The sequence below is a fragment of the Wolffia australiana genome, chromosome 18 (genome assembly GCF_029677425.1).
Source record: "Wolffia australiana isolate 7733 chromosome 18, ASM2967742v1".
NCBI lineage: Eukaryota > Viridiplantae > Streptophyta > Magnoliopsida > Alismatales > Araceae > Wolffia > Wolffia australiana.
Window position 1 is genome coordinate 4,970,978 of NC_135852.1, and position 25,418 is coordinate 4,996,395.

General features: G+C 41.3%; 3 protein-coding genes and 1 pseudogene across 5 annotated transcripts; 2 read left to right on the forward strand and 2 right to left on the reverse strand.

Moving 5' to 3' along the window:
- The first annotated feature begins 90 nt into the window (after nucleotides 1-90).
- LOC144715119 (putative trehalose-phosphate phosphatase F) lies at nucleotides 91-3,315 on the forward strand. The gene is made up of 11 exons (XM_078590014.1): nucleotides 91-267; nucleotides 819-1,302; nucleotides 1,381-1,521; nucleotides 1,588-1,659; nucleotides 1,744-1,872; nucleotides 1,955-2,011; nucleotides 2,097-2,198; nucleotides 2,465-2,542; nucleotides 2,629-2,769; nucleotides 2,846-2,932; nucleotides 2,998-3,315. Exons 2-11 carry the CDS (start codon nucleotides 1,009-1,011, stop codon nucleotides 3,040-3,042), a joined length of 1,146 nt encoding a protein of 381 aa, XP_078446140.1. The 5' UTR covers nucleotides 91-267; nucleotides 819-1,008; the 3' UTR covers nucleotides 3,043-3,315.
- On the reverse strand, nucleotides 3,114-5,643 carry GOS12 (golgi snare 12). The gene is made up of 6 exons (XM_078590015.1): nucleotides 5,321-5,643; nucleotides 4,957-5,135; nucleotides 4,555-4,644; nucleotides 3,545-3,616; nucleotides 3,344-3,473; nucleotides 3,114-3,264 (listed from the first exon to the last, which is right to left on the reverse strand). Exons 1-6 carry the CDS (start codon nucleotides 5,445-5,447, stop codon nucleotides 3,167-3,169), a joined length of 696 nt encoding a protein of 231 aa, XP_078446141.1. The 5' UTR covers nucleotides 5,448-5,643; the 3' UTR covers nucleotides 3,114-3,166.
- Nucleotides 5,644-5,793: 150 nt separating this feature from the next.
- Nucleotides 5,794-24,877, forward strand: MAP1A (methionine aminopeptidase 1A). Of its 3 annotated transcripts, XM_078590012.1 has the most exons (18): nucleotides 5,839-5,887; nucleotides 5,995-6,068; nucleotides 6,347-6,437; nucleotides 6,709-6,759; nucleotides 11,265-11,417; nucleotides 13,519-13,594; nucleotides 14,482-14,529; nucleotides 14,631-14,675; nucleotides 15,723-15,822; nucleotides 18,485-18,536; nucleotides 18,621-18,662; nucleotides 19,683-19,744; nucleotides 19,821-19,919; nucleotides 22,931-23,004; nucleotides 23,084-23,153; nucleotides 23,294-23,359; nucleotides 23,431-23,519; nucleotides 24,666-24,877. In XM_078590012.1, exons 3-18 carry the CDS (start codon nucleotides 6,364-6,366, stop codon nucleotides 24,741-24,743), a joined length of 1,179 nt encoding a protein of 392 aa, XP_078446138.1. In that variant the 5' UTR covers nucleotides 5,839-5,887; nucleotides 5,995-6,068; nucleotides 6,347-6,363; the 3' UTR covers nucleotides 24,744-24,877. The 3 variants fall into 3 exon arrangements, with proteins under 3 accessions (XP_078446137.1, XP_078446139.1, XP_078446138.1); XM_078590011.1 differs by lacking the exon at nucleotides 5,995-6,068 and having other exon boundaries at nucleotides 5,794-5,910; XM_078590013.1 differs by lacking the exon at nucleotides 5,995-6,068 and having other exon boundaries at nucleotides 5,804-5,887.
- LOC144715360 (5S ribosomal RNA) lies at nucleotides 20,770-20,888 on the reverse strand (annotated as a pseudogene).
- Nucleotides 24,878-25,418: the final 541 nt, after the last annotated feature.

The following is a 25,418-nucleotide window of genomic DNA, read 5'->3' on the forward strand; positions in this document are numbered from 1 at the left end:
CTGTTGATTGGGGGTTTCGGGGTAATTTCTCTTGACTTGGCCAGCACGCCTCCGCGACTAGAACCTATATAAATACCGCTAGAGCTGACGACTTACTTTCCTTCTTTCGTCCGTTGATTTCCTGCGCTGCGCCACGCGTCGAAGGCAGTTCGATCGTTTCTGTTTTCGTTCGTCTCGTTCTCTCCCGTTGCCGCGAAATCGCTCCATTGTTGAGATCGGTCTGCTTCCGTTGGTCGGATTGCAGGTTTTGCGAGATCGATTACGCAGGTATTTCTTCTCCCTGGCTCTACATCTGTTTCCTTCGCTTGGAACGTACGCTACTGCGTCTTACTCTCGGTTTCTTCGTTGGAGTATGCCTCTTGGTGGCTCACCAAGATCCATGTGTTGTGTATGTAGCTTATTTCCTTCTCAATCGGGAGAATCTGGCCTCCCGTGGATGTGTCGCCTCAATCCCGCGCAAAAGAGTTATTCTAGTTTTCGTTCTATTGATATTTCGAGCAAAAGAATTGTTCTGTTACGACGCTATGCAGCCACTGTTCGGCCAATTTCTTGGCATCTTTTTGTGCTGTATCGTATCAAGATCTTTAACGCGATGGGATATCGAATTAGGCCCAATGAGCGACTAATGAGCCGATTAATGCGAGTAGACGCTAGGGACTCGATTTTTTCCCCGCATGTCGTATCTCTTACGTCCTCCGGGGGAAAAGAAATCACGCTGTTTTGGCTGAGGATTTGAGTTTTTAAGCCTACGGTTTCATCTGGATGTCATTTTCTCTGGATTGTCAGGTAAACAGTTCCTTTCTACTGCCTCCTTGCAGATTCTAAACCTTATCCGGTGCACCATAGCTGAAGCCTCAAGCACAAACCGAGTACAACGGTGTAAACCGATGCTTGATTCTTTCTATAACAGACGCTGCAGCCTCCTGTGAACGGTGATTTCTTCATAGAATAAAATATTTGACAAGGATTGGAGGGAATCACAAACTCCAAATTGATTGACTGGATCGAATGGATCTGATCCCGACGCACACTCCCGTTATCGCCGACCCCGTGCCCTTGAGCAAGCCAAGAATCATCATGCCGTCGAACTTGCCATCCCGCGGCCAAGCGGGCCTCTTCCCCCCATCTCTCTACGTGGCCATCTCTCTCAGACGAGCCGCTCCCGGGCTACTGGACGACGTTCTATCCAACGGATGGCTCGACGCCATGGCCGCTTCGTCCCCTCCAAGAAGAAGGCTTTGCAAAGACGCCTTCGCCGACTCTCTACAAGACGATCCAGAAACTTCCTACCGTCTTTGGATGGTAACTTCTCTTGATCCTCTTCAATCTCTGAAGAATCTCTCGTTTCTCGCGTCTTAATGGGGGTGATTCTCTTCGCAGCTCAAGTACCCTTCTGCATTGTCGGCCTTTGAGCAAATCGCGGAGAAAGCCAAGGGAAAAAGAGTGGCCTTGTTCCTTGACTACGACGGCACGCTCTCGCCCATCGTCGACGACCCCGACCGCGCTTTCATGTCCGATTCTGTGAGTTTTCTCTCATTTCCCTGCTCGTTCCCTTCTTCTCTTCCTGACATCGATATTCCCTGCCAGATGCGAGCGGCCGTGCGCGATGCCGTGCGCTGCGTACCCATCGCCATTATCAGCGGGAGGAGCCGCGATAAGGTGAGAAATGTTTCTCCTTTCTGACTCTTCTCTCTCTCTCTCTCTTTCTCTCTCTCTCGTTATTCTAAGTTCTACCTCTGGCAGGTGTACGAGTTCGTCGGACTGAGCGATCTTTACTACGCCGGCAGCCACGGGATGGACATTGTCGGCCCCGTTCGCGACTCGGCGACCGCTGATGATCATCCGAACTGCATCAGGTCCAGTGATAAGCAGGTCTTTGATTCTCGCTGATTCGGTTTTTTAGACGGTGATTGCTGTTTCCGGATAAGATTAGCTGAAATGTTGTTTATTACAGGGGAAAGAGGTTAGTCTTTTCCAGCCCGCCAGCGAGTTCGTGCCCATGATTGAGGAGGTACCTAATTTTTTCCGATCTTCGTTCGGTCCAACTCTCTCTCTCTCTCGTCCTCTTCTTTAATGCCATTCCTGCTTGTCGACAGGTGTTCGAGTCTCTCGTCGACAGCACCAGCGACATTAATGGCGCCAACGTCGAGAACAACAAGTTCTGCGTCTCCGTGCACTACCGCAACGTCGACGAAGAGGTTTTCTTCTCTCTCTCTCTCTTTATATCTCTATTATAATTCGATCCCTATTATAATTCGATCAAGCATCGAACTCGTTCGATCAATAAGGAACTGCCACCTGTCAAAATAAAAGGCCACGTGAATACTTTATTTTGAGATTATTTTTCTATGTGGGGCCCACCGAAACGTGCGATCCGATCTGACGATCTGATCCGACCGTCCAAGATCGAGACGGCCCGAATCTACTCTATTGTACTGAAGGCGATGAAACTGTCTGTGAACAGAACTGGCCCGTCGTCGCCCAACGCGTCCACGACACGCTGAAGCGGTACCCGCGTCTCCGGCTAAGCCACGGGCGGAAGGTGAACTCCTCAACCTTCTAAGCCACGTGGCTTGTTCCCATTCGCTGTCTCACAATTGAATTGCTTCTCGCTCTGCCACGTGTCAGGTTTTAGAGATCCGACCCGTGATCGAGTGGAACAAGGGCAAGGCCGTGGAGTTCCTGCTCGAGTCCCTCGGGCTCGACCACTCCGACGACGTTCTCCCCATCTACATCGGCGACGACCGCACCGACGAGGACGCCTTCGAGGTAGTTTCTCTCTCCTCCCCCCCCTCTCTCTCTTGTTTCTCTCTCTTGTCAATTTATAAAAGATGGAGACGGGCAGGTGCTGCGAGGAAGAGGCGTGGGCATTCTCGTCTCTTCACTGCCCAAAGAATCTAAAGCGTCCTTCTCCCTCAGAGATCCTTCAGAGGTACTCGCTTTGACACCCCCCAGTGGCATTGTCGGTAAATCTCACAAACTCTTTGGCCTGTCCAGGTGAAGGAGTTCCTCAAGATGCTGGTGAGCTGGAAGAGCAACTGATTCAATATTCTTTTCACTCCCCCCCATAATTTGTGTATTTTTCGGTTCTTTTTCTCAATTCATTTACCATATCTCGGAAAAAAAAATGGCCGTAGGATAAAAGAAAAGAGTGGCTGGTTGACAATCATTTGGATAACCAGTAGATGATGAGGAAGAGCGTACAAGCAGCTATAACGGCGGCGAGGATGAGGGTGTCTCTCGAGCGCTTCCTCTTTATGGCTCCTGTAAGCCAAAAAAAAGCATTTTTATTTTAAAGTTTATAATTTCCCTCTATGGTGATGGAGGAGGAGAGGGAAATTACCGAGAAGGCCCCGGATAATTGGGAACTTGTCGCTGAGTTGCTTGACCTTCCCTTGAACATCGGTGAGCATGCCTTTTTGAGATGCCAATACTGTTCTTGTGCCTTGGGCTTGGTTTATTACCTCATCAACCTGCTTAGTGACGAAATTTTTTTGAATCATTCACCTAATTACAAGTTAAATATAAGTTTGAGCAAGTTTACCTGAGCTATGCTACCGTGGATGGCTGCTCTTTCTCGCAACAAGTTTATCCTGGGGGACATGGACCCGGAAGCCTGCAGAAATAAAAAAAAATGATTTAAAAAAACACAGAACTGATTGAATTACTTAAAGTAGCGTCCCTGTTATCAGCTATAGGTTTTAGAACAGTCGCTAAGCGCTTGAATCTAACATTTGATATCAGAGTGAGGAGGCAGGTTTAAATCCAAACAGTAACACACATTTTGCTATAGCAGCAGTTGTTATCGGGGAACGTAGAAGCACAAACTTCAGCTTAAAGAAGAAAAGTAATGCCCTTACTATCAACTACAGCTTTTCACACAGTTGGTAAACTCTTGAATCTAACACCATCCAATTCAAATAGGAAATAGGGAAATAAACCAGCATCAGGTGTTATAGTGGAGTGTCGAAGCGCAAACTTCTGCTTAAAAGAGGAAAAGTAATGCCCTTGCTATCAACTATAGCTTGAATCTAGACATGGTTGTTCTGTTCTGTTCGTTTGAAACGAACAAAAACTTCGCACAAAAGAACCGCAGAGGGCCTTGTTCTTTGTTCTGCTCTTTTCTTTTTATCGAACAAAATTCGCACATTCGCACAAAACTTGAACAAAATTCGCACATTCGCACAAAACTTGAACAAAATTCGCACAAATCGAACAAAAGAACCGCACATGGGTCTGCGCGATGTTCTGTTTGAATTCGTTTTTGTTCTGTTCAGAAAACCAAACAGAACGAACAATTCGCACAGATTTGCACAAAAAGAACAGAACGACCACGACTACTTGAATCTAACACTATCCAACTCGAATAGGAGATAGGGAAATAAACCCGCATCAGGTGTTATGGGGGAGTGTCTAAGCACAAACTTCTGATTACAGAGGAAAAGTCACGCCCTTGCTATCAGCTACCGCTTTTCGCATAGTTGGTAAGCACTTGAATCTAACAATATCCGACCCGAAAAGGAGAATGGGAAGTCTAAGAACATGCTAACTCACCTTTGTCTCATTGATTTCGTCTCTGACGGAGATTAAGAGCTCGGCATGCTCTCTCATGGAGTTTAAGTTTCCCTTGGTCCGCTTGAATTCCTGAAAAAGCAAGGCGGCAGTGTTATAATCTGATGTTGTCATTGTTTTCAAAAAATAATAATCTAATGTTGTCATATTACCCACAAAATTTTTGGATCTCCGGTAAATCTCTCAGTAGGAATCGAAACCAAATGAAGTCCTAACCATTTGCTAGAGAAATAAATAGTCCCTGGACAATTATTGGTTACTTTTTCGTGAAGAAATTGAAATGGGTATCTGAAACTATGAACTCCAGATTGATTTTGTCTGATCTCTCCTATCTTTCCTCAAAAAAAAAAAAAAGAACTCGAGATTTGACAGGAGAAATGGCACCTGAGTGAATTCATGGAGAATGTCCCTATGTCGAGCTAATTTCTGCGTTACAGACGTCGTTGGCCCTGCCGATGCAGCGCAACGGCTCATAGAATCGTTGATATCGAGCAGTTTTTCAAGCGCGGACTGTATCTCCATTTCCATGGACTTCCACGATCTCCCGTCAGCATCCACAAATGCTGCAATCAAACGAGCAGAAATCAACGAAACAACCTTCCAAATTTGCTTTTTTCAAACTATTTACTAAGAACAGCGAGTTGTAAGAACACCAAAATCATAAAAAAACTAAACGCAAACTTCGAATTTAACTTTAATTCAATTGACTTTGACCGCAGATCTAAAAGATTGAAAGAAGGTAACGCACCATAAGACCTAGATCCGAGCTTTGCGTAAGAGGAGAGTTTGACGTCGAGATCCCGCTCGATCTTCATTGCCTCCTTCCTCAGCCCCTCCCATCCGGACACCTCTACCCCCAATTTCTGACCTTCCATGCTCTTCCCAAGAACGACGTCCACTGATTCGAAATCACAGTCTAAACGCCGATCCAAGCGGGGAAATCATCCGCGTAAATCCTCAAAATCTTCCATGAAACAGCGATTATCATCTCCTGCTTCGCAGATCGAGCTGGATCAGCGTGCACCTTCTTCGTCTTCGCAGGCGCTGATCGTCAGCTTCCCCTCTCTGCTTATTTTTCCTCGCCATCTCTCAGTTATCAGATCCAATGTTAGACGGCGGACGATAATACGTCATCCGTTCCGTATATAGCCGTCATCGAACGGCACACGAGACGAATGTTTCGTCATCCGTCCTATTCTTTTGTTCTTAACTTGGCTGAAGACCGATTTAAACTGTGCGTATATCTTGGTTGAACCCTACGGGTTGTTGTTGCAACCTGTGCGATTGCTGCAGCTTCTCTCTTCTGTCTACCGTGGTACTAGCCTTCGGCAGAGATTCGTATGTTGTCGGGCATTGAGAACTGATTGTTTGATCCTAATTTGCTGTGTTCTGGTTTTTTTTTCGTTGTTTTACGCAACTGAGGTTGAAAATCTGCTTGAGAGAATACTATTTCAGAAGCTTCTTCCAAAGGAAGTTTATTTCATCGGATTGTTTAGGTATATTCTTCGTAAAATTTTGATCCAATTGCGCTTTTGGATTGTTTCATTTTGTTGGACCACATTGGCTTTTCGGACGAGAATTAAGGCGATGAGTTACAAATGTTATTTTAACTCGAGTAATTCTGTGAATTCCGTGTATCCTGCTACTTTACGCTAAAACTGCACCGAGGTATTAAGTCGGCAATATCGAAATTGATGGCAATTATGGACATAGCTTTCTAGAGTTCGTTCTGTCCAAAATTCTTTTATATAAGATTCCGGCCTGATTACTGCAGATTTTTTGCTCTGACTTATGGATGGAAGTTCCGGTATGTCGATAGAAACGCCTCTCTCTTGTGCTCATTGTGGGAAGCCTGCGCGTCTCCAGTATGTTCTCTTTTTTTTTACTTTGCTATTTTCGTCTAATTTATTATGCGTTTTAGTCATCGTATTTGGCTTCAGTGCATGTCAATGATGAACGCCATCTTCAAACTGTTTTGCCGTTTCTGTGGACTGCGTTTCTATTTAACGTATTTATCGATCTTCAAATTTGAAATCCTACATATGCTGCTGTATTTGGTTGGAAATTTGCGCATTTCTAGCCCACTCTTCTTTATCTTTAATCATCACCATACGTTCCCTCTTTTCTACTTTGCAGATGCCCGAAGTGTGTAGAATTGAAGCTTCCAGCTCATGGGGCCTCATTCTGGTTTGTGAATTTATACGTTTCTCTTTTTTGCCTTCCAAAAGCATAATATCTGAAAAATCATCTTCATTACTTCCATAGCAGGAGCTCTTTACTATTTTTCTTCAAATTTCTTGTATCCTCTCTCATCATTTAGATCATTCAGTACTACACCGGCAGTTGACATTCATCGTTCAAATTTCTTATATCTTTTCGGCCGTTGTGTACCCTTAAGATGAATAATTTCTCGTTATGAAATTTTTTTATTCAATATTATTTGCTTTAATTCTGCTTTCATGAGTGAAATGAATTTTCTATTTAAAGAACTACTTTTACTGTATCACGTCTTTTGTTTTTCTATTTCCTTCACACTAAAACCAAACTTTTTCCTGTCTGAGCATTCATTTGGTTTTACCGTTTTAAATCCTAAATGATGATAAAGGTAGTGCCCCTGAAGAGTTAGTGAAAGATACCTCTACTCCTGATGCTATATGTTATGCTCCTGAAGGAGAAACTTGTAGTGCACAACAAAAGCAATAGACCAGCCCCATTTTGTTGATGCACTAGATCATTGCTTGTGTTGATATCCAGTGTTTCAACAAAAGGGGGCTGGCCTATTTCATGTCAAAAGAGTAAAATGACTTGTGCTAAGAAACCACTTTCTTCCTTCACAAACTTTGTGGCGTATGAGCGCTTGTTCCCTTCAAACAAAACATTTATTGTGGAAGAATTTTATGGATGAAGAGATGGATGGTCAGTTATGGAAGAAAACCTGGATCTTGATTACATTTCCGCATGGTAAGGAACCAATCAGTTCGATGGGGTCGTGATACATTCTTTTCTAAGACGTATCCATCAGGCCAATAAGAGGGTCCGATAGGCGGACCACGTGCATGATCTCATATGTGGGAGCGCAGCTACAGAGACCTTATAAATAACCAACACCAGGAAAAAGGCGGGGATATCCTTTTTTCAAGAATCGGTTAGTGGACGGCAGCTGCAGCTGAAGGCTGGGAGCAGGAGATATCTGCGACCAGACAAGGGAGAAGGATCATCTGATCCTTCCCATCTGTTTTCCTTTCCATCTCCTCTCCCTTCCCCCTGACTCTTGCTTCGACATTGAAGTTTCTTTTAATCCATCTACTCAGACATTTGTTCCACACTGATGGATTTTAGATATGGATGAAATTCTGAAGTAATTATATCTGGCGGTATCAGGTTGTTCCCTGTATAAAACGATTAAACATATCAAGTTGGTTGCAATAGATATGTCCCCCAACATGTATCAAAAACACGATTTAATATTCCTTGTTCAAATATCTACCATAATACAGAGAGGGTGGAGAAGGGGAAAAAGAGAGATCTGTCCAACAGGACGATGGAGGATGGGAAGCAGAAAGCCTGGCCGAATGGACTTCACTCAGGGAGATTCACCGGCTCTATGGGTGTCTCACTGGGAGACAGACAGAAGAAAGAAACTAGATACTTCTTCCTGGCTGCTCATCAAAGGGGAGGGCTGCCTTTTTAAAGGGAAATTCATGTTAAGGTAAACTGACAGAAATGTCCCTTGTGGGCCAGATGAATGAAATACCCTTAGTTACAATCAGGGATGGTATAAAACAATTTCATCATATGGCAAATTAGAGGTGTCCATAACATGACCCACAGCAAGAGGCATCACCTAGCCATATGAGATTGATTATTTTGGGACCTTTGTACCAGTTGCCAAACTAAAACCATAAGAATTCTGGAATTTTTTGCTACACCACATAGAATGGTATTTATATCTAATTTATATTAATTTATTTCTTTAGGGGGCATCAGAGGAAGAGTGTATGAACTTACCACATGGATATCAGCTGTTGGCTCAGGGAAATGTTGTTTTAGGCCTGAGAAGAAATAACAATACCATGAAGAAGTAACATATAAACAGAGTAATGGTAATCACACATTTTTCACGAAGCACACGTACTCAACTTATATGACTGAATTGATCTTATATGTTGATGATATACTTATTTATGGTTCTGATGTTTGGGAAGTGTGATGTTGTATCCACTGTCCAGAGCTATTGAAGGAGTTTTGACGTTTACTCGTTGAGAAAGGTCAGATAATTCTGAGTGTAGAAGTTGTATACTCTCACAAGGGTGTGTTCCTCTCCCGGCATAAGTATAAGTTGAATATGTTGGCGGAGACTGGAAGACTAGCTTGTAAACTGCCATCTTCTCCAGTAGACTCAAACATAAAACTGGATGCGGTGGAGGAGACAGTCCTATTCACCTGGAGTGTCAACCTTGAGTAGTTTGTAGGTTAATATATCCCATCCATGTAAAGCAGTTTATTAAATTTTCTATGGAAGCCTCAAGCCTTGAGCCAATATAGGCAGGTTATAATACCTTCATGCTATATATTTATAAGAACCTGAGAGTTCTAATGGGGGAGATAGGGATAGAGAGGGAGACCTGGGGTCCGATCGTGACCTGGAACACAAGGAGAGGGAGACTGCCAGAAAGATAATTGGTGGAGGGAGAAGAGATACCGGTGGAATTAACATCACATGGAAGAGATCTACGGGAACCTACACAGCTTCGAGTTACTTCTTGGCTGCGCTCCTAAAGAAAAACACTTGTACAATGGGAACTGGCCAAAATGGTCTTAATTGTATGAAATGATGAAAATATTCCAAGATACGGTAGGGATCATATCATTTATCACGTTTTGGCTCACTTGGAAGGAAGTGCATGCAAAGGACTTTGTGGAAGCCAAAAGAATTGGCAATAGAGATGGGTTCTCATGCTGGCTATGCAGGAGTGATCAGCAATCTTAGTAACAACTGGGTATTGCTCTTTCATTGGTGGGTATTTTTTTTCTTGGAGAAGTAAGAAACATCCATTCATTGCCAGATATGGTGCTGTAGCTGAGTTTAGAACTAATGCTCTTGGAATCTGTGACTATGTATCAAGTGAATGCTAAATGATTTAAAAGTAGTTCTGAAGAAGAGCATTATCTTTTGCTCTGATAATAAGTCTGTTTTTTGATGCACTCATAACCCAATACAGCATGACCAGATGAAACAAAATTGAGTAGTTATATGTTCTTCTCAAGAATGTACCACTGACATGCCAGTAAAGGATCCAGGTAAGCTTGGTCAAACATGGGATACTTTCTCACCCATGTGATGAGGTCTACAAATAGAAGGGGAAGGGGGAAGGGATATATCTTTGTCAAGAAAGTGGTTACTCTATTGGGCAGCTATGGCTGAAGGCTGGGACACATGAGGCACATGCGATCAGAAGGGAGGATTGTTAGGGTTCTCTTCAATCTGTTATTCTTTTTCTCTCTTCTACCTTCTTGTTCTCTCTTTCCTATCTCAGACTTCACCAGTTCGGATCTCAGTTCGATTATGAAGAATATTGCCTTATGTAAGATACATTTCCTGTATTTTTGTTGAGCTACTACATTGGGGAATATTGTTCCAAGAAAATTATTGCAGAATTTGCTATAGTTACCTCAACGGTATCAGGTAGACAGACACATGGTCGAAGAGAAGATTGAAGGCAAGATTACTTACTTGAATTTGTCTCTGATACACCAATGTATTCATCAAAGGATTTCCTGAAGATTCATTTTGACACCCAAATGTCAAGCAAGACATGGATAACGTCCACACTCATTTTGTGGGGAATGTTGGCATGTCATTCATACATTATTATCTTCTGATAAACCAATGTAGTATCAATGAATTATTTCCAATAGAAATCCAAGAATTCACGAATATCTACCCAATGCGAGTCTGAACTCTGTTTGGAAGGAAGAATAGAAAACGAAAAATGGAATCGGATGATCAGACAGCTCCCTCCTCTAGGTGGTGGAGCTCCTTCCTCTTCGTCGTAGCTCCCCTCCAGATCGACGGCGTCAATCCGCTTCTCTGGCCCTCCAGCGGCGTATCCGTCTCTAGCCTGTGTTCAAGAAAAATAGCTCGATACCCCTCCCACTAATGACTCCCCTCTTATTTATAGGACTGGGTCCTTGGTCAGGTCGCCCGGTCAGTGGTTCGTTGACCGACTTGCATTTGCCTTCTTTGGTATTTTCTTGAAAGGTACTTATTTTTTTTTGAAATAATCTTGAAAGGTACTTATCATCTTCTTGCATCCATTCTGGGATTTTGACGAGTCTTGGGTCTTTAAATTTCACACATGCCTACTAAGTGAACTCACCTGTAACTTAATGGGTTCACTTAACTGACAGGTTAGACCAAGTTTGATGTGTAACCTGTATTTAAATGGGAGACCACTGTCCAACTGCATGATGCAAGAAGCTGTGATATTGTGTGATCTTTCAATTGTTTATCCAGTCATCTCTCTGGAGGAAGTTTCTTTCATATTTCTAATTTCCAGTTGATGTTGTTATTCTATCTTTCACCATATTTCTCGGTATTCAGCAGATCAACACCAAAATTATAGCTTGCTTAAAATGCAGTTGATCTTCCTTAAAATATTTTCCTCTTCTTTATGAATATCTTCCTTCAGTACGCAGGACTGTTTCAAGACCTCATGGAGCTCTCATAAATCAGTGCACATCAAAGCCAAGTCAGATACTTTATCTGAAAGCAATGGCTGGTTGTATTGCATAAAGAAAGGCCAAAAACGATCGCCTTCTCTTCCTTATTTTGATTGGACAGGGTATTGCTTTAACTCATACACATCAATCGCTCCTTTTGTCTTTATTTATTTTTTCCACTCATCTTGATATATGCCTTTGGGTTCTCTTTTTTTGTGGTTTACTTGAATGGTTCTCAATGAAGTGCGCTGGCATTTTTAAGTGGTTGAATTCCAACTTCTTATCCATGTCATTTTGGTAAGAGTCTTGCGAAGACTTATCAGAGGAAGAAAAAAAGAAGGAACGTCACACATACGACCCACTAAGACACGTGTGGGGTTTGAAAATGGCACCAGATGACAGGATAAGGAGTCGTTAAGAAGATCTGGGTCGCACTAATGATTGGCCAGTGGTGGAGATCTCGCTGGAATGAGCATTGCCATTTCGGCCATGCTCTTGTTCTTCCTCTTCCCTTCTCCCCTACTGTCCTCTCTGGACATCATTACTGCCCTACGATCGTTTTCTGGCTAGGTGTATTGGCATGGTGAAAGCATTGTTGGAGAATTTTTCTTGAAGATTTCTTCATTCTTCCTTCGGCTACATCGAGGACTCTACCACATTCTTTTTTGGTTTTTCCAATCGTTTACGATTTTGTAAATCATCATATGACAGATTCTCAACCCCGAATTGGTAATCATATGACAGATTCTTTCTCTAGGACTCCAATTAATTTGCTTTACTCTCGCTGTGTACCATCTAATTGCTCACATTTTGGTTATGATTTTGTGTTAACATATGATATTCACAATGGTTTAATCTTATTCCTTGGTTTTATCATCTTTTGAATATTTCTTTTCGTTTACCCAATCATTCTCTGTAAGTATATAAATACTCTTGTGGATCCATTCATTTGGAACCTACCTTACCTCTCCCATTGGGGTCTTGATTTATGTAATCTGTATATAAATGGGTGTTCTTACCAGAATGAAGGGGTTTTCCTTCGCGGCTATTTCAAAACCACGGGAAGTGCGGCCACTGAAGCTGATTTTAGAGCCTTCTTGGGCTTCTCTAAATCTCATTGGGCTCCTGTGGACCATGGCAATGTATTTCCTTCAGTAGTTTGGTTCAGTGCCGAGCTACTGATTCATATTCATTTAACCAGCAATTCGAACATGTGCACCAAGTAATCTTTGAGACTCCTTAAGGTTTTAGGGACTCAGCTTTTAATAATGGTAGAACGTTTCTATATGATTGGATACCCTTGCGGCTGATACCAAGTGTCCAGGATACTCAATCTGTCTTTAGGAACTATTATTTCTTTTTTTTTCTCGAGGGATTTCTGGCTAGTCCGATAAACACTCTGTCCAGATGTTCCTCGTTTTCTTGTAAAGCTTGATGTCCACTAAGGCCTCATGCAAGAACCACGGTGGATTTTGTCATATAGAGTGATACGATCCCATCCCCAATTTGGTATCCTAGCTCATTTGGGAAGCTTTAATCATTTCCCTTCCTGTATATTTTGTCCTTTGAATAGGAATAGGAAGCAGTCCCTTTTGGAGGTTGGCCAAGATTGAATTAGTGTTCTTGGCTGACTCCTAGTGCCCTCCAAGTCTTGTGTCCCTTCTCTAAAGAATGTCATAGGGATGGAGGAAAGAATGTCGCCATCCAAAAGCAATTCTCAGAGGTGAAAGACGCCGAGGGTGCACAGGTAAGGCCATCTGCATGATGAGAGGAGGCCGGGATCATGGCGATAAACAGAGGAAACAACTATGACTTCTCATGACTCTTTACTCCCCTCCCTAGAGGAGGAATTCATTAAAGATAGTACTATAACAGTAAATAACGACAATGGCCCTACTGCACTAAAAGATGAACATACCCCTAGATATGCTAGGATCATATCAGAATCCTACGTGCTCCTGCTGCAGACCAACCAAGAGTTGGTTCAACAGTCATTATGTGTTTTTCTGTTGGTTCCCTTGATGTATTGGTTGTTTTTTTAAAAGAAAAAACGATAACTAAATGGCCTTATAGTAGCTGAAGTATTGGTTTGTTCACCTCGTATGGATATCAAGATGATTAGAGTTTCTATCTTTTCTCTCTTTATTGGTTGTTAAAGAAGTTTTACGCTGATGGTTATCTGATCATAATGTTGTCTCTCTTTTTGTGTTTTCCTTCTTTCAGGCCATTGAGGCCATATCCCATATCCAAAACTCGTTTTGTGCCTGACAGCATTGTGAAACCTGACTGGGCAGTTGATGTGAGTTTCCTTCTATGGAATCTTCTTCATATTTACTTTTGTCTATGCATTAGTGACCAAAAGATCATCAACACCCTTTTCTCATCCTGTCAATTCTTCTTAACATTTTTTTGGTCGAAGATCATCGGCAGGTTCTCCAGAGTTTAGCATTTAGTCCATTTGACATTCTAAATTGTGTTGAAAAACCATACCCGAAGTTCACACTATGCCCATCGTTTCATCTAGAAAAAGGGATCATGATCTCTTAGTATTTTCATTTTCTTCACTGTTCTTTCGAAACTCATAATTATTGATGATATCTCTTTAAAACATCTGTCATGCTGGGCAGTACTTCTCACTTGGATTTATTGCGTGCCATCCATTTCTCAGGCCACAATCTTTACCAGAAATTTTAATCCTATCTGCAGAATATCATTTAAAACGTCTAGAAATTTCTTTTCGGTGAAAGAAATAGTTGAATCATTTTTCAAATGTGTGCACCATTTCGTAGTTGCCAACATTATAGATCTGGCTTAAACTCGACCCTAGAAGTGTATGGAAAAAGTTGAGTTCTGAAAAATAACCTGTGAACTGTTTATGTTGACGGGCAAAAAGATAGTATTTTACTGCTGTTTACTGGTTATGCAATAAGGATTGCAGCAGTATTTTCTTATTTTAGCTTGACTCTGAAATTTTGAGAGATGAGAGATGATCGATAAGGAATCCAATAGGTTCGCTGATATCATTTACCTGATATTTTACCTCGACATCATTTAAAGGCCATCATCATTTTTAGTTTCGGATTTATCTGCCTATCCTCCATATTTGAACATGGCATATTTGTATGGTTATCTATTTCTATTAATATCATTTGAAGTAAATCCTCTTCTGCGGTTGTTTCTTTCTAGGGAATTCCTAAAGCGGAACCTAATAGTGATCTTCAGAATATTATCGAGGTAAAAGTCTATCTCACTTACTTTTGGTGTTTGAGATAAATTATATGTATCAACTGTGATAAAACGGTCTCTAATTTTTCTCCGGACAAACAACTCGGAAGATTAAGACTCCAGAGCTGATTGAGCGCATGAGAGAAGTTTGTCGAGTAAGTAGTTATTTTATGCCTTTTCCTTTAACATATTTTTAATTATTGAATGATTTAGTATTTATTATTTGAGCATCCTGTGAGCAAGGTAGTTGTTTTTACGTGGCCTTGTTATGTAATTTTTGTTTGTTATCTTTGTTACAGCACATACCAACTTACGGCCAGCTTGTATTTGATGAAAAAGTAACAGCAATAAACAATATACATGATCATGAGTCAAGGATTCCCAGAGATCGAGTTTTTTAGGATCCTCTCTCCATGAGTCCTGACAAATCCCGGTGATTCTCTTTAAGATGACCCATGCAGGGGAGATAGGGGTGTTTAATCTCCTTCAAGAAATAGGTGTAGGTAGGGTTTGGCGTCCCAAAGGGAAGAGTCCCCTCCAGTTCCAAGGCTTCTGATGAGGAAGACACTCTCCTTTCCTGTGAGGGATTACGTTAGTTGGCGGCTACTCATGGCTCATAATATGAAATATATTGACGCTGGAAACTATAGATATGCCAATAAAATGGCTAATTTAAAAGTTTCTGGTTCCAAAGAGGCCCTAACTGAGGATGTACCCAGTTTGGGTTCTTGAATTTTTTCGGTTGCCTTGGTTTCCGATCTTGGTATGGCATTCCTTTTGTGAAGGTATTATTTATGGTTTTTACTAGTTTAAAACTATTTTTCTTCCCTAAAGTCAGAAATAGGTTTGTTTACTTTTGCTTCCCTTTATTTTTTTTATTTAAACAATGTAATGTTATTTTTATTGGAGAAAAACTGCGAAAGAGAAACTAGGCTTTCAACTTATAAACTGGGTACATCCTCGGTTTTGTTGCGAGATTAGTGGAAAGGTATTAGGCCCATTTATACAAAGCACAATTAAATGAACCTAATACCTTATCGTTTAAAGTTTTGCGTCTAATTGATCATGTGCATATTTTGTTAAATGTCGTTCCATCATCATGCCAAAAGTACCTTGTTTCTATCTTTTTTGTGCATATCTCTTGCTATTCGGCTCTGATATTGAATATGGCGTAAGTTATCTACTTCATTGGTCTTCTGTAGATAGGAAGAGAAGTCTTAGATGCAGCAGCTCGAATGATCCGGCCAGGTGTCACTACGGATGAAATTGATGAAGTTGTTCACAGGGAAACTGTCTCTGCCGGTAATACTCCCTGCATAATTATTCATATGTATTCTTCAAAAAGAAAATTTATCCGTATGTTATATATTTTTATTGATGCACCATTTAACATTAGTATCTGTTTGGAGAGCTATCCGTCTCTACATCCATTGTAAAGACATGGATTAAACCTCAGGCTTTGGGATGTCTGAAAACATTTGATGGGAGTCTCTTTGTCAAAAGAAAATGAAATTTTGTATCACTGAAATCAGATTACGTGAAATTTTATCTGTGAACAGGCCTTGTGGTTCCTATTTCATATGCGATTGATCTTGGAATGTACAAGTTTTTCCAATCTATTCGATACCTAATGTCCAGAGGACCCTTTTACTGAGGAAAAGAGAGGTTTATGTCATATACCCCAGTTGTCTCCTACCATATTGTATTTTGCTGATATTTAGCTTGTCCTATTATGCGCAGATCGTTTAATGCCATTAGTGCTGAAGCTTTTTTTTCTGACTGAGACATTTATTAATTTGAGTTCTGTTAGACACTGGCCAAAGCTGTGCTTTTCCCCTGGAGGAGACGCTCTAGGTTTTAGAAATGAGAACCCTTACTCATCACTTATTAGTTGTTGACTTAAATACCTTTTTCAAGTGAAGAGTCAACTAGGAGTATATAACTAATGGGCCCCAAACAGGAAAGACGCTGGAATGAATTTCTCATCAGAGTCCATATGGGTGCTTGAAGATTTACAGTTCAGTTTGCCAGCCTCCTGGAGTAATCCAGGGTTAACGTGTTTTGGAATATACATATCCTTTCCCTTGAATGAGGCGCTTCTACTCCCAGAAAGTACCTCAGTTTTCCAAGGGATTGAATATTGAACTCACTGGCAAAGGACATGCTTGGATCTAGAGATTCCTCGTTGTCGTCGTTGGTGATGATGATGTCTTCTACTTAAACAATCGGAGCAGTGAACTCGGAGTTACTGTACTTCATGAAGGGGTTATGGTCCCAATTACTCTGTGGGCACCCAACTGCTTCATAGTCTTGGTAAATCTTCCAAACAACATATGAGGTGATTGCTTCAGGCCATAGAATGCCGTCTTCAATGTGCACAGCACTGCGTTGTCGCCACCATACTTATAGCATATGACAATTTGTGGATGATCCCTTTCTGTTCAAAGCTCTGCCCATATTTCCTCTCACACGTGGCTTGAGGAGCCACATGTGAGGCATTGCTATTTCTTTCTTTCCAGGTATGTGCAGGAAATTCTTTATCAGCTTTACATACTTCAAAACCTGGAGATGTCTCTGTCACTGGATCATCAGTAGTCAGGCCAACATCAGAGTTAGGACAGAAGATTCTGTCTATTATTGCGGAGCATTCAGTAGACAGTTGCAGGCAGAGTAGGAGTGTTCGCCAGCATGTGGTGGAAGAGCACTCAGGCATGATATGTGTGCACCTGTGTGTGTAGTGAGAGGGGCTGAGTCTGTCACATGTTCACATGTGAGGTTGTCAAAGAGATGTGCTCAGGAGTGCAGCAGAAGCTCACAGAGAGTTCTGCAGCAGTAAGAGGGCATGTCCAGTTGGCAGATGCATGGGGGGGGGGTGGAGCATGCACTGGACAGATGTGCTGTGTTTCTGATAGGCTGTAGCTGACAGAAGTGCTGACAGCCATCAATGGGTAGTTCCTTCAGTCCCTTACTAATCACTGACGATTTCTTGGCTTAAATACGAGTTACAAGTGAAGGGTGCGTAGGAGTACATCACTAATTGGTCCCAAGAAACTGAGAAACAGACAGCCTGATAAGATGCTGGAATGGACCGAGTGACATACAGCCCGATAAGCCTCTCCCAAGGACTTATTGCAGCAAGAGGAGGCACATGCACCGAGCAGTGCACATGCGTGCTGATTATGCACGCGTGAGTTGTTTGAATAAAAGCAGGAATGCTCCTCTATATAAGGGGGGATGATTCCATTTGGAGCAGCATCAAGAAGTTGTTACTGCTTAGATCTGTGCTTCCGTCTAAGTTTCAGAGTGGTAAAATAGTGGGCAAGACAGAGAGCTATTAGGTACTCTTAGGGCAGTGGAAGAAAAAAAAGGAAGGCATATTAATATTGCACTTGATAGAATAATTTATACAGGTGCAGGAACGACGACTATTTTTGTATCTCAGTGGACGTATCACGTGATGGGCATGTGATACATCATAACAGTTACATTGTCATCAAGGGCAGACAGAGATTCTCTGCTCCATCGCACATCAGAGGATGAAAGATCCGGTCGTCCTGGTTGGTCATTGAAGAAGGAAGCTGATCTAGTTCCTCTCATGTGCTGTGTCTCGTTCCAGATATCATACCAGTTGTCTGACATTTTGTTCATCAATTCCTTATTTTGCATGATTCAATATTGTGTTCGGTTTATTCTGGATATCAATTTCAGTATGCCATATTGTGTCTATTTCGGATCCCTTTGCGAGATCTCTTGTTAGGAAATCCATCGAAGCTCAGATGTATTATCATTGGCCCGATTTGCTACGGGATCCTAACACAACCCAATACCACTTACCATAGAAGGAAATAAAAGGGAAGGATCCCATGGTCCAACAAGTTCATACTTATGTGCAAACATCAAAGTTGAGATTCATGATTGTTCATTTTCTTCCTCCAACTTTGACCACCTATTTGCATCCTTTCAGGTGGATACCCGTCTCCATTGAATTACCATTTCTTCCCAAAATCTTGCTGCACGTATGCATTCCTCACATATCTATTCTTGTCTCAATACCAGTTCTTTACGTGAGTTTAGGATGATGTGATTTTTTCTTAATTCAGGTCAGTCAATGAGGTCATTTGTCATGGAATTCCAGATGCTAGGTGCGCACCATGTTTTCCATTTGTCGTTTGCTAATTTTGAGTTATGATGTTGCTTCATGTCCTTTTTATTAGTATGGTCAAATGCGGATGTAAAGTTTAATTTTCCAGCATATTTATGATAATTCCATTATTTCCCTCCGTACTATGATGTCGATGCTTGATTTTTTTTGGAAGAATGTCGGTGCTTGATGATTTTAATTTCCCTTCTTGCTTACATCTATCTCAAAATATATTTAGCAAAGGATCTTTTGTCCAGAGGGTAAAAGGGAGAGAGACTCATCATTGGCTTATGATACTATTTTTGCGAATTGGAATCTGCATTATAAGAAGTAAAATTTTCTCCAAATATACTAATGTTTTGAGAAGAAAAGTCAGGAGGGAAAGAAAAATAATTATTCATAAATGAGAAGAATGGTGTTTTACTGGTTCCCCCACTCATTCTTAGCAGTTATTTAACATTTTCTTTGAAATCAACATTTGAATGTTTCAAAATAAATGAGAAGAATGATGTTTTACTGGTTCCCCCACTCGTTCTTAGCAGTTATTTAACATTTTCTTTGGAATCAACATTTGAATGTTTCAAAATAAATGAGAAGGATGATGTTTTACTAGTTTCCCCCACTCTCATTCTTTAGCAGCTATTTAAAATTTTCATTCGAATCAACATTTAATCTGGGATTGTCTAATTCGTCGTGCTTCCATGTTCGTCGCCCTTGTTGTCTCCTCTTTTAACACATGATTTCCGAGATTTGACCATGAGCTGTATGAAGATTCGTTTCCGTTTTAAGTACCCGAAAATAAATGGATCTCTGGGAAGATGACATCCGTACTCAGGCTATTGATTGTTTTTCTGAGTTGTGTCAAACATTTTTACAAGCTATGGAGACTCATAATTTCATCATTATATGCATATACTTACGAATTTTCTATCAATGTGATGGTGTTTATCTGGCTTCAACCTCTTCGTCTCTTTGTGGAAAATTTCATTCCGCATCTTTACCTTTTTTCATACTCCCGCAGAAAACTGGAGGAAGGGGACATTGTCAATGTTGACGTTACAGTTTATTACAATGGCGTCCATGGTAGGTGCATAGCCCTTGTCTGAGGTTGAAAATTTATGGTATGTTTTCAAAATGAAAATGATATTTTATTCCGCAGGTGATCTAAATGAGACATATTTTGTTGGAGAAGTTGACGAAGCATCCAAGAAATTGGTTCGATGTACTTACGAATGTTTGGAGAAAGCTATTTCAATAGGCACGTAACAAAGGAATTTCAACTTTTTCTTAGTATTTATTTTCATTAAATTGTCTTTGAGCTGATGAATACTAAAACTAAGAGAAAACTAAAGAAAACTTCCAGAAGATTCGTTTTCTGGTTTTTCCTTTCGCGTAAGAGTCACAGCAGCTTTTGGTTGCTTTGGTCCCTACTCTGTCCCTTGTCAACAGACCTTGGGGGGACGGCTTCTAGCTCAATCTTCAAAGTTAGGTGTCGGATTCTGGCTTTGAGAAATTAGACTATTGATTGATGATGCTTGGGAGGAATCTCCGAGTATCATCAATCAGTAGTCCGAGAATGAATTCAGCTGTCAGGCAATTTGTCCCAAAAAGATGTCTGTATCCTATATGAAGCTGGTTCTGTGCCTATAGGGTCACGTGCTGCTAAGTCTCTGGTTTTACTATCTAGTTTCATTCAAGATCGATCAAGTACCAGAGCCAGAACTCTGTGGAGAGAATTGAGGCACATAAAGAAAATAGTCGATGCATTCATTTGAGAAATTGGTGTTATTTAAGTATGATTTAGAATATATTGGGTTACGGAGACTGTGGGGCCATATACTCGATATGACCAATTTTTGTGAATCTGCTATAAGAATTTATAAAACCGTTTACAAAGAAAAGGTTTGTGAAAAACATAGACTCTGTGGAGCGTCTATGTTTTGTTGCCTTCAGACACTCCCCTTGATACACCAGTCTAAACCCTAGCCGCCAGATGGAAAACCCCAAAATGCTTTTTACTCTATTCAATTATAGAACCCCAATACTTTTTCTTTTTTTTTTTTTGAAATTTTGAACGGCGATCACATGCCCATGAAATTTTGAGCGGCGGTCCCCAACAAGGACTTCCCAGGTGGTCACCCATCCTGATACTGCTCTTGCCCAAGCACGCTTAATTTCGGAGTTCTAATGAGATCTGGTACGCTAGTGTGCCGATAGTAGTGTAGAACCCCAATATTTATATTGGGTTACAGTGTGATTGGGTCTCAAACGGGAAACACAAAAAATAAGAAATTCAGGTCTATTCTGACATGTTTAATTTTTTCTGATGTTATGGTATCGGATGTGGGATAGTAGGCCTATCCATAACAGTATCCGACAGGGTCTCCCCACTGACTTGGTCCGCGCCTAAGTGAAAGTTAAAAGGTGGGTAGGACCTTATGCTCACTTAGGATTTCATCATGCAATTGGAAGCCTCCATCAACATTGAAGACAGTCTAAACCATGGCCATCCCCTTCATCTGAGGGGATTTTTTCTTCCCCAGGTTATAAGCCCGGACACTGAACCTGGGGTACTGATGCTTGAAATGGAAAACAGGACAGCAGGCACAAACATTAGGATTTGTGACCTCCCTCTTCTGTTAAAGGCTGCCTGATTGGCCAAAGCCCATAACCCGAGTCCGCTGCATGGATGACCCTAAAGGACCTCGTGCACTTGGGACCCGCTCCTGGCCACGGTTGATCCTGCGGTCGAGGTTTGCCATGTTCTGGCCCCCAGTCTAGCTATAGTCCAGGAGCGGCACGGCCTTGGGTCCAGTTGCAGGCCCAAAATGGACCTTTCAGGCCAGGCCTAGTATGCCCTTCTAGCTCCACTAACCACCTAAGTTCAACTAGCCTAGAGGGATGATGGGTAATGAAGACAGCTAGCCCTTGGGGTCTAATAACTCAAAGAAGGCGCACATCCCTGGGACCCAGGGGTTTCTCTTGAGACAAAAAGCATAACCAATGAAGTGTCTTCCCTTCCGCTTAAAGGGCCTTTCATACTTCGTGCAGGTCCAATAGAGTGTAGGGAACTCAGCCATCTGTCAGAAGGACCTCCTGCCTCCTTAATTGAGGTACCGAGATGCTGGTATCACTGGATCAAGACAAAATGGCACAGTCTTAGAGCAGGAACAGTGTAGAAGCAGGACTTGACTCCACGAAGCCTAGCTCTACTTGAATCAGCTGAGTCCTGAATCTACAGAACTAGCCGTTTCAACCATTGAGACCACTAGAAGGTTGTGCTTTAGTCCACAAACACCGGAGCACTCTCTAACACGGAGGACACTCAGTGGGGAGAAACATGTCACTCATAAAAAAGGAAGAATTTAAATTGTCCTTCATGGTTCCAATAGGGTATTATGTAGGCCCTTAAAGGTAGAGGGTCGTCCAAAATGACAGTACCCTTGAAAAGTTTATTTAATCAGAATAAATAATACTGACAAGGCAACACAGAAGGTCAAAAACCTGGGAGACTTGATCAGAGATATTCTGCAGAATTTCGGACTTGTGGAATCAGTTAGAAGTTACTGTGTGACTTAAAAAGATGTGGACAAGAGAAAACATAATATTTCTAGCTCTGAAAATTTGTAGCCCAGATATTCGGCAGATTCTGGCAGGTGTAGAATCTGTCAAAGTATTTTATGCAGGTCTGTTCTACTTCTAAAAGATTCTCCACCCTGGCCTATCACCTGTTTATGAGCTTCACGAACTGACTCCTGGGCTACATCACAGGAGGAGACAAATCAGCTTAAGGACAAGTTGGTGGCGACAGGGGATTATTGATAGGATCTCCTACCTTGTCAGGGGATTTGGTCATTTCCTTTATGTTAGATTCCTTTTAAATATCTGTAGCCCTCCCATGAGGACTGCAGTCAAGAATTGGCCGATCCAGTACGGGAGATCCTCCAATCCAGGCCTTTAGCCATGGTCATCTTCCTATCGTCCTCCGGTCCGGCACCTTTGTTTTCCATCAGATAAATATGCTGCCTGCAAGACTCTTCAATCTCTCAGACTTTCTGCTTGGTTCTGACTCTGGGAAAGCTTTACTGTTGCGCAAGTAAACATCTATTTTCAGCTTTAATGAAGAATCGTTGACTTTCTAATGGGCATCAAGTTAGAAGACATATTTTCAACAATAACATCAGATCCCTTGCTTGGATTTGCTTTTTGGTTTTCTTTGTTAACGCAGTTTCGAGCTCTTTTGTGATTTTTTTCTCTTTCTGGAAGCAGTTAAACCAGGAGTACGTTTCCGAGAAGTTGGTGATGTTATTAGCCGTCACGCATCCATGTCGGGGCTATCTGTGGTAGAAAATCATTCTGGTCAATCTTTTTCATACCCATGATTTCTTGATGTCTGATTCTGCTTATCATTCTCATCCACAGGTTAAATCCTACTGCGGCCATGGTATTGGAGAGCTGTTTCATTGCGCCCCCAATATTCCACATTATGGAAGTATCCTTTGCATTAAAGATTTTTTTTTTCTATTAGTATTGCCTCTTTTTTAGTTGACACATTACACGCTGCATATTAGGTGCAGCCATCTGTTTTAGCCAGAACTTTCTTCATTCCTTTTTCCTTTTAACCGGCGACAGAAAATAAAGCTGTAGGTGTGATGAAAGCCGGGCAAACCTTCACAATCGAGCCAATGATAAATGCAGGTCATGTAGTTTTCTGCCAGATAAAGTCGTTGACAAATGTTCTTCTTCTCTCAAATGGGTAGGTCACGCAGGTATTTGGAGAGATCGATTGTGGCCTGATGGGTGGACTGCCGTTACTGCTGATGGCAAGAGAAGCGCCCAATTCGAGCACACTCTTCTGGTGAGACTATTTCTTTATCTTCTTGTACACTGTTGTCGTTCTAATTTTTGAGCTATGTGGCCTAAATTAGGGTTGTCGCTAGTTGGAGGGGCCTCATACCCCTCTCCCCCTCTTATATGTTATATTTTCACCACACAAAAGTGGCTGAAGGAAAATTAGAGGGTGCTCTTCAAGTTTACTTGAACTAGCTGATCTTTCTCCTTCCCCTCAGAAGGATCTCTTCAACCATGATGGATTTTAGGAAGAAGAAAAACTTTATTACAGAATTTTGGCATCTAAAAATTAAATTTTAGTTGTATAGACTCTGTGATTTACGAAGGAAACCATTCGTTCACAGAATAACCTGGGGCACTCTTGGATATTGCAGATTATCCTCAACGCAATATATGTTCCTTGAATGTTTGTTTGATCAGTATAATTAATTTCTTGCTACGTATAGTAAATGATGCTTCATCTTTACAGCTACATTTTTTTTTTTGAAATTAGTGGAACTTTTTTATTATGATACCATATTCTTCAACATTTTCTTCTTCAATATATTCTTTTTGAAAAATGCGAGGGAGGTCAGCGGAGATTGGTGATCCTCTTGATATGGATGTAATAATTCTATTGATACACACATAACCTGAAGCGTCCCCACGCCGTTCTTGTCCATCTTAACCAAAATGTACTAAAGACTTGCTACATCTTGTAGGATGCCGTCCAGCAATGCCTCCCTTCCCTTGAAAATAACCTCATTACGGTTCTACCATATAAATGTCCGGAGCACTCTTTCACGCTTATGCCCTAGACGATTAAGAGTCCCGAAGGCCTCCTTACAAGAGGCATTCACCGTTGTGGTTGGCTGGCTCGCCTACACTGCCCGGCAAAAGGGCACACAAAGAAGAGATGAGAGCAGTCTTCGTCAGCCCAAGTGCACAGCACAAACTGCCCAGACGTCCGGGACCCATCTCTTCCTGATGGCCATCTAAGGATCAACCAAGTGACCAATCTCACAATTAGGGGAATCTCTTAATTCCATATGATCTGTCTTAATTTCTCTATTAAATAGATTTTTTTTTTTCTCAGCCCATTTGATTAAAGTGATTCTGGATGTAGATATATCATGGCAATAATGAGAGAAATCTGATCTCGTCAATGCTGCAGGTCACCGAGACTGGTGTTGAAGTGCTCACCGCACGGCTGCCCTCTTCTCCGAACGTTTATCCCTGGTTGAGCAAGTAATAAATTCTCTAATTCTTGTGATATTCACGTTTTTAAGATTCGGTATTTATGACGTCACACGTTTATCTTTCTTGGTCGTTTGTATCATTCCTTTCACGTTTCCGCTTGGAAATCATGTCCTCCCTAGTTAGCAATATCCTTAGTCCTCGGGGATACAAACAGCTCTTCAAAACAGCTTTGAAAACTTGATGGATCTAATCCATTACATCAAACCCCATTTTTTTTATTCGCCTATTTTTTTTAAAAAGAATTAAGTATTGACCTTGTGCAAGTCTTGTCGACAGCCAACAGTCTTTGAAGATCTCTTGGCAGTATAATTAAAGATTAAAGAGATCTAATGCATAGGGCAAACCAATATCTGCCTCTACGCATTGGTTTTCCTTAAAAACATATTTCCCAAAGGCAAATCTATTCAACATCCAGCAATTTTTTAATACACTAGATCTCTTTATGCATTAGATCTCTTTAATCTTTAATTATACTGCCAACATCCAGCAATTTTTTAATACACTAGATCTCTTTATGCATTAGATCTCTTTAATCTTTAAATACACTATGCATTAGATCTCTACGCATTGGTTTTCTTTAACAACATATTTCCCAATGGCAAATCTATTCAACATCCAGCAATTTTTTAATACACTCTTCGCAAAAAAATTCTAAAGAGATGTAGTG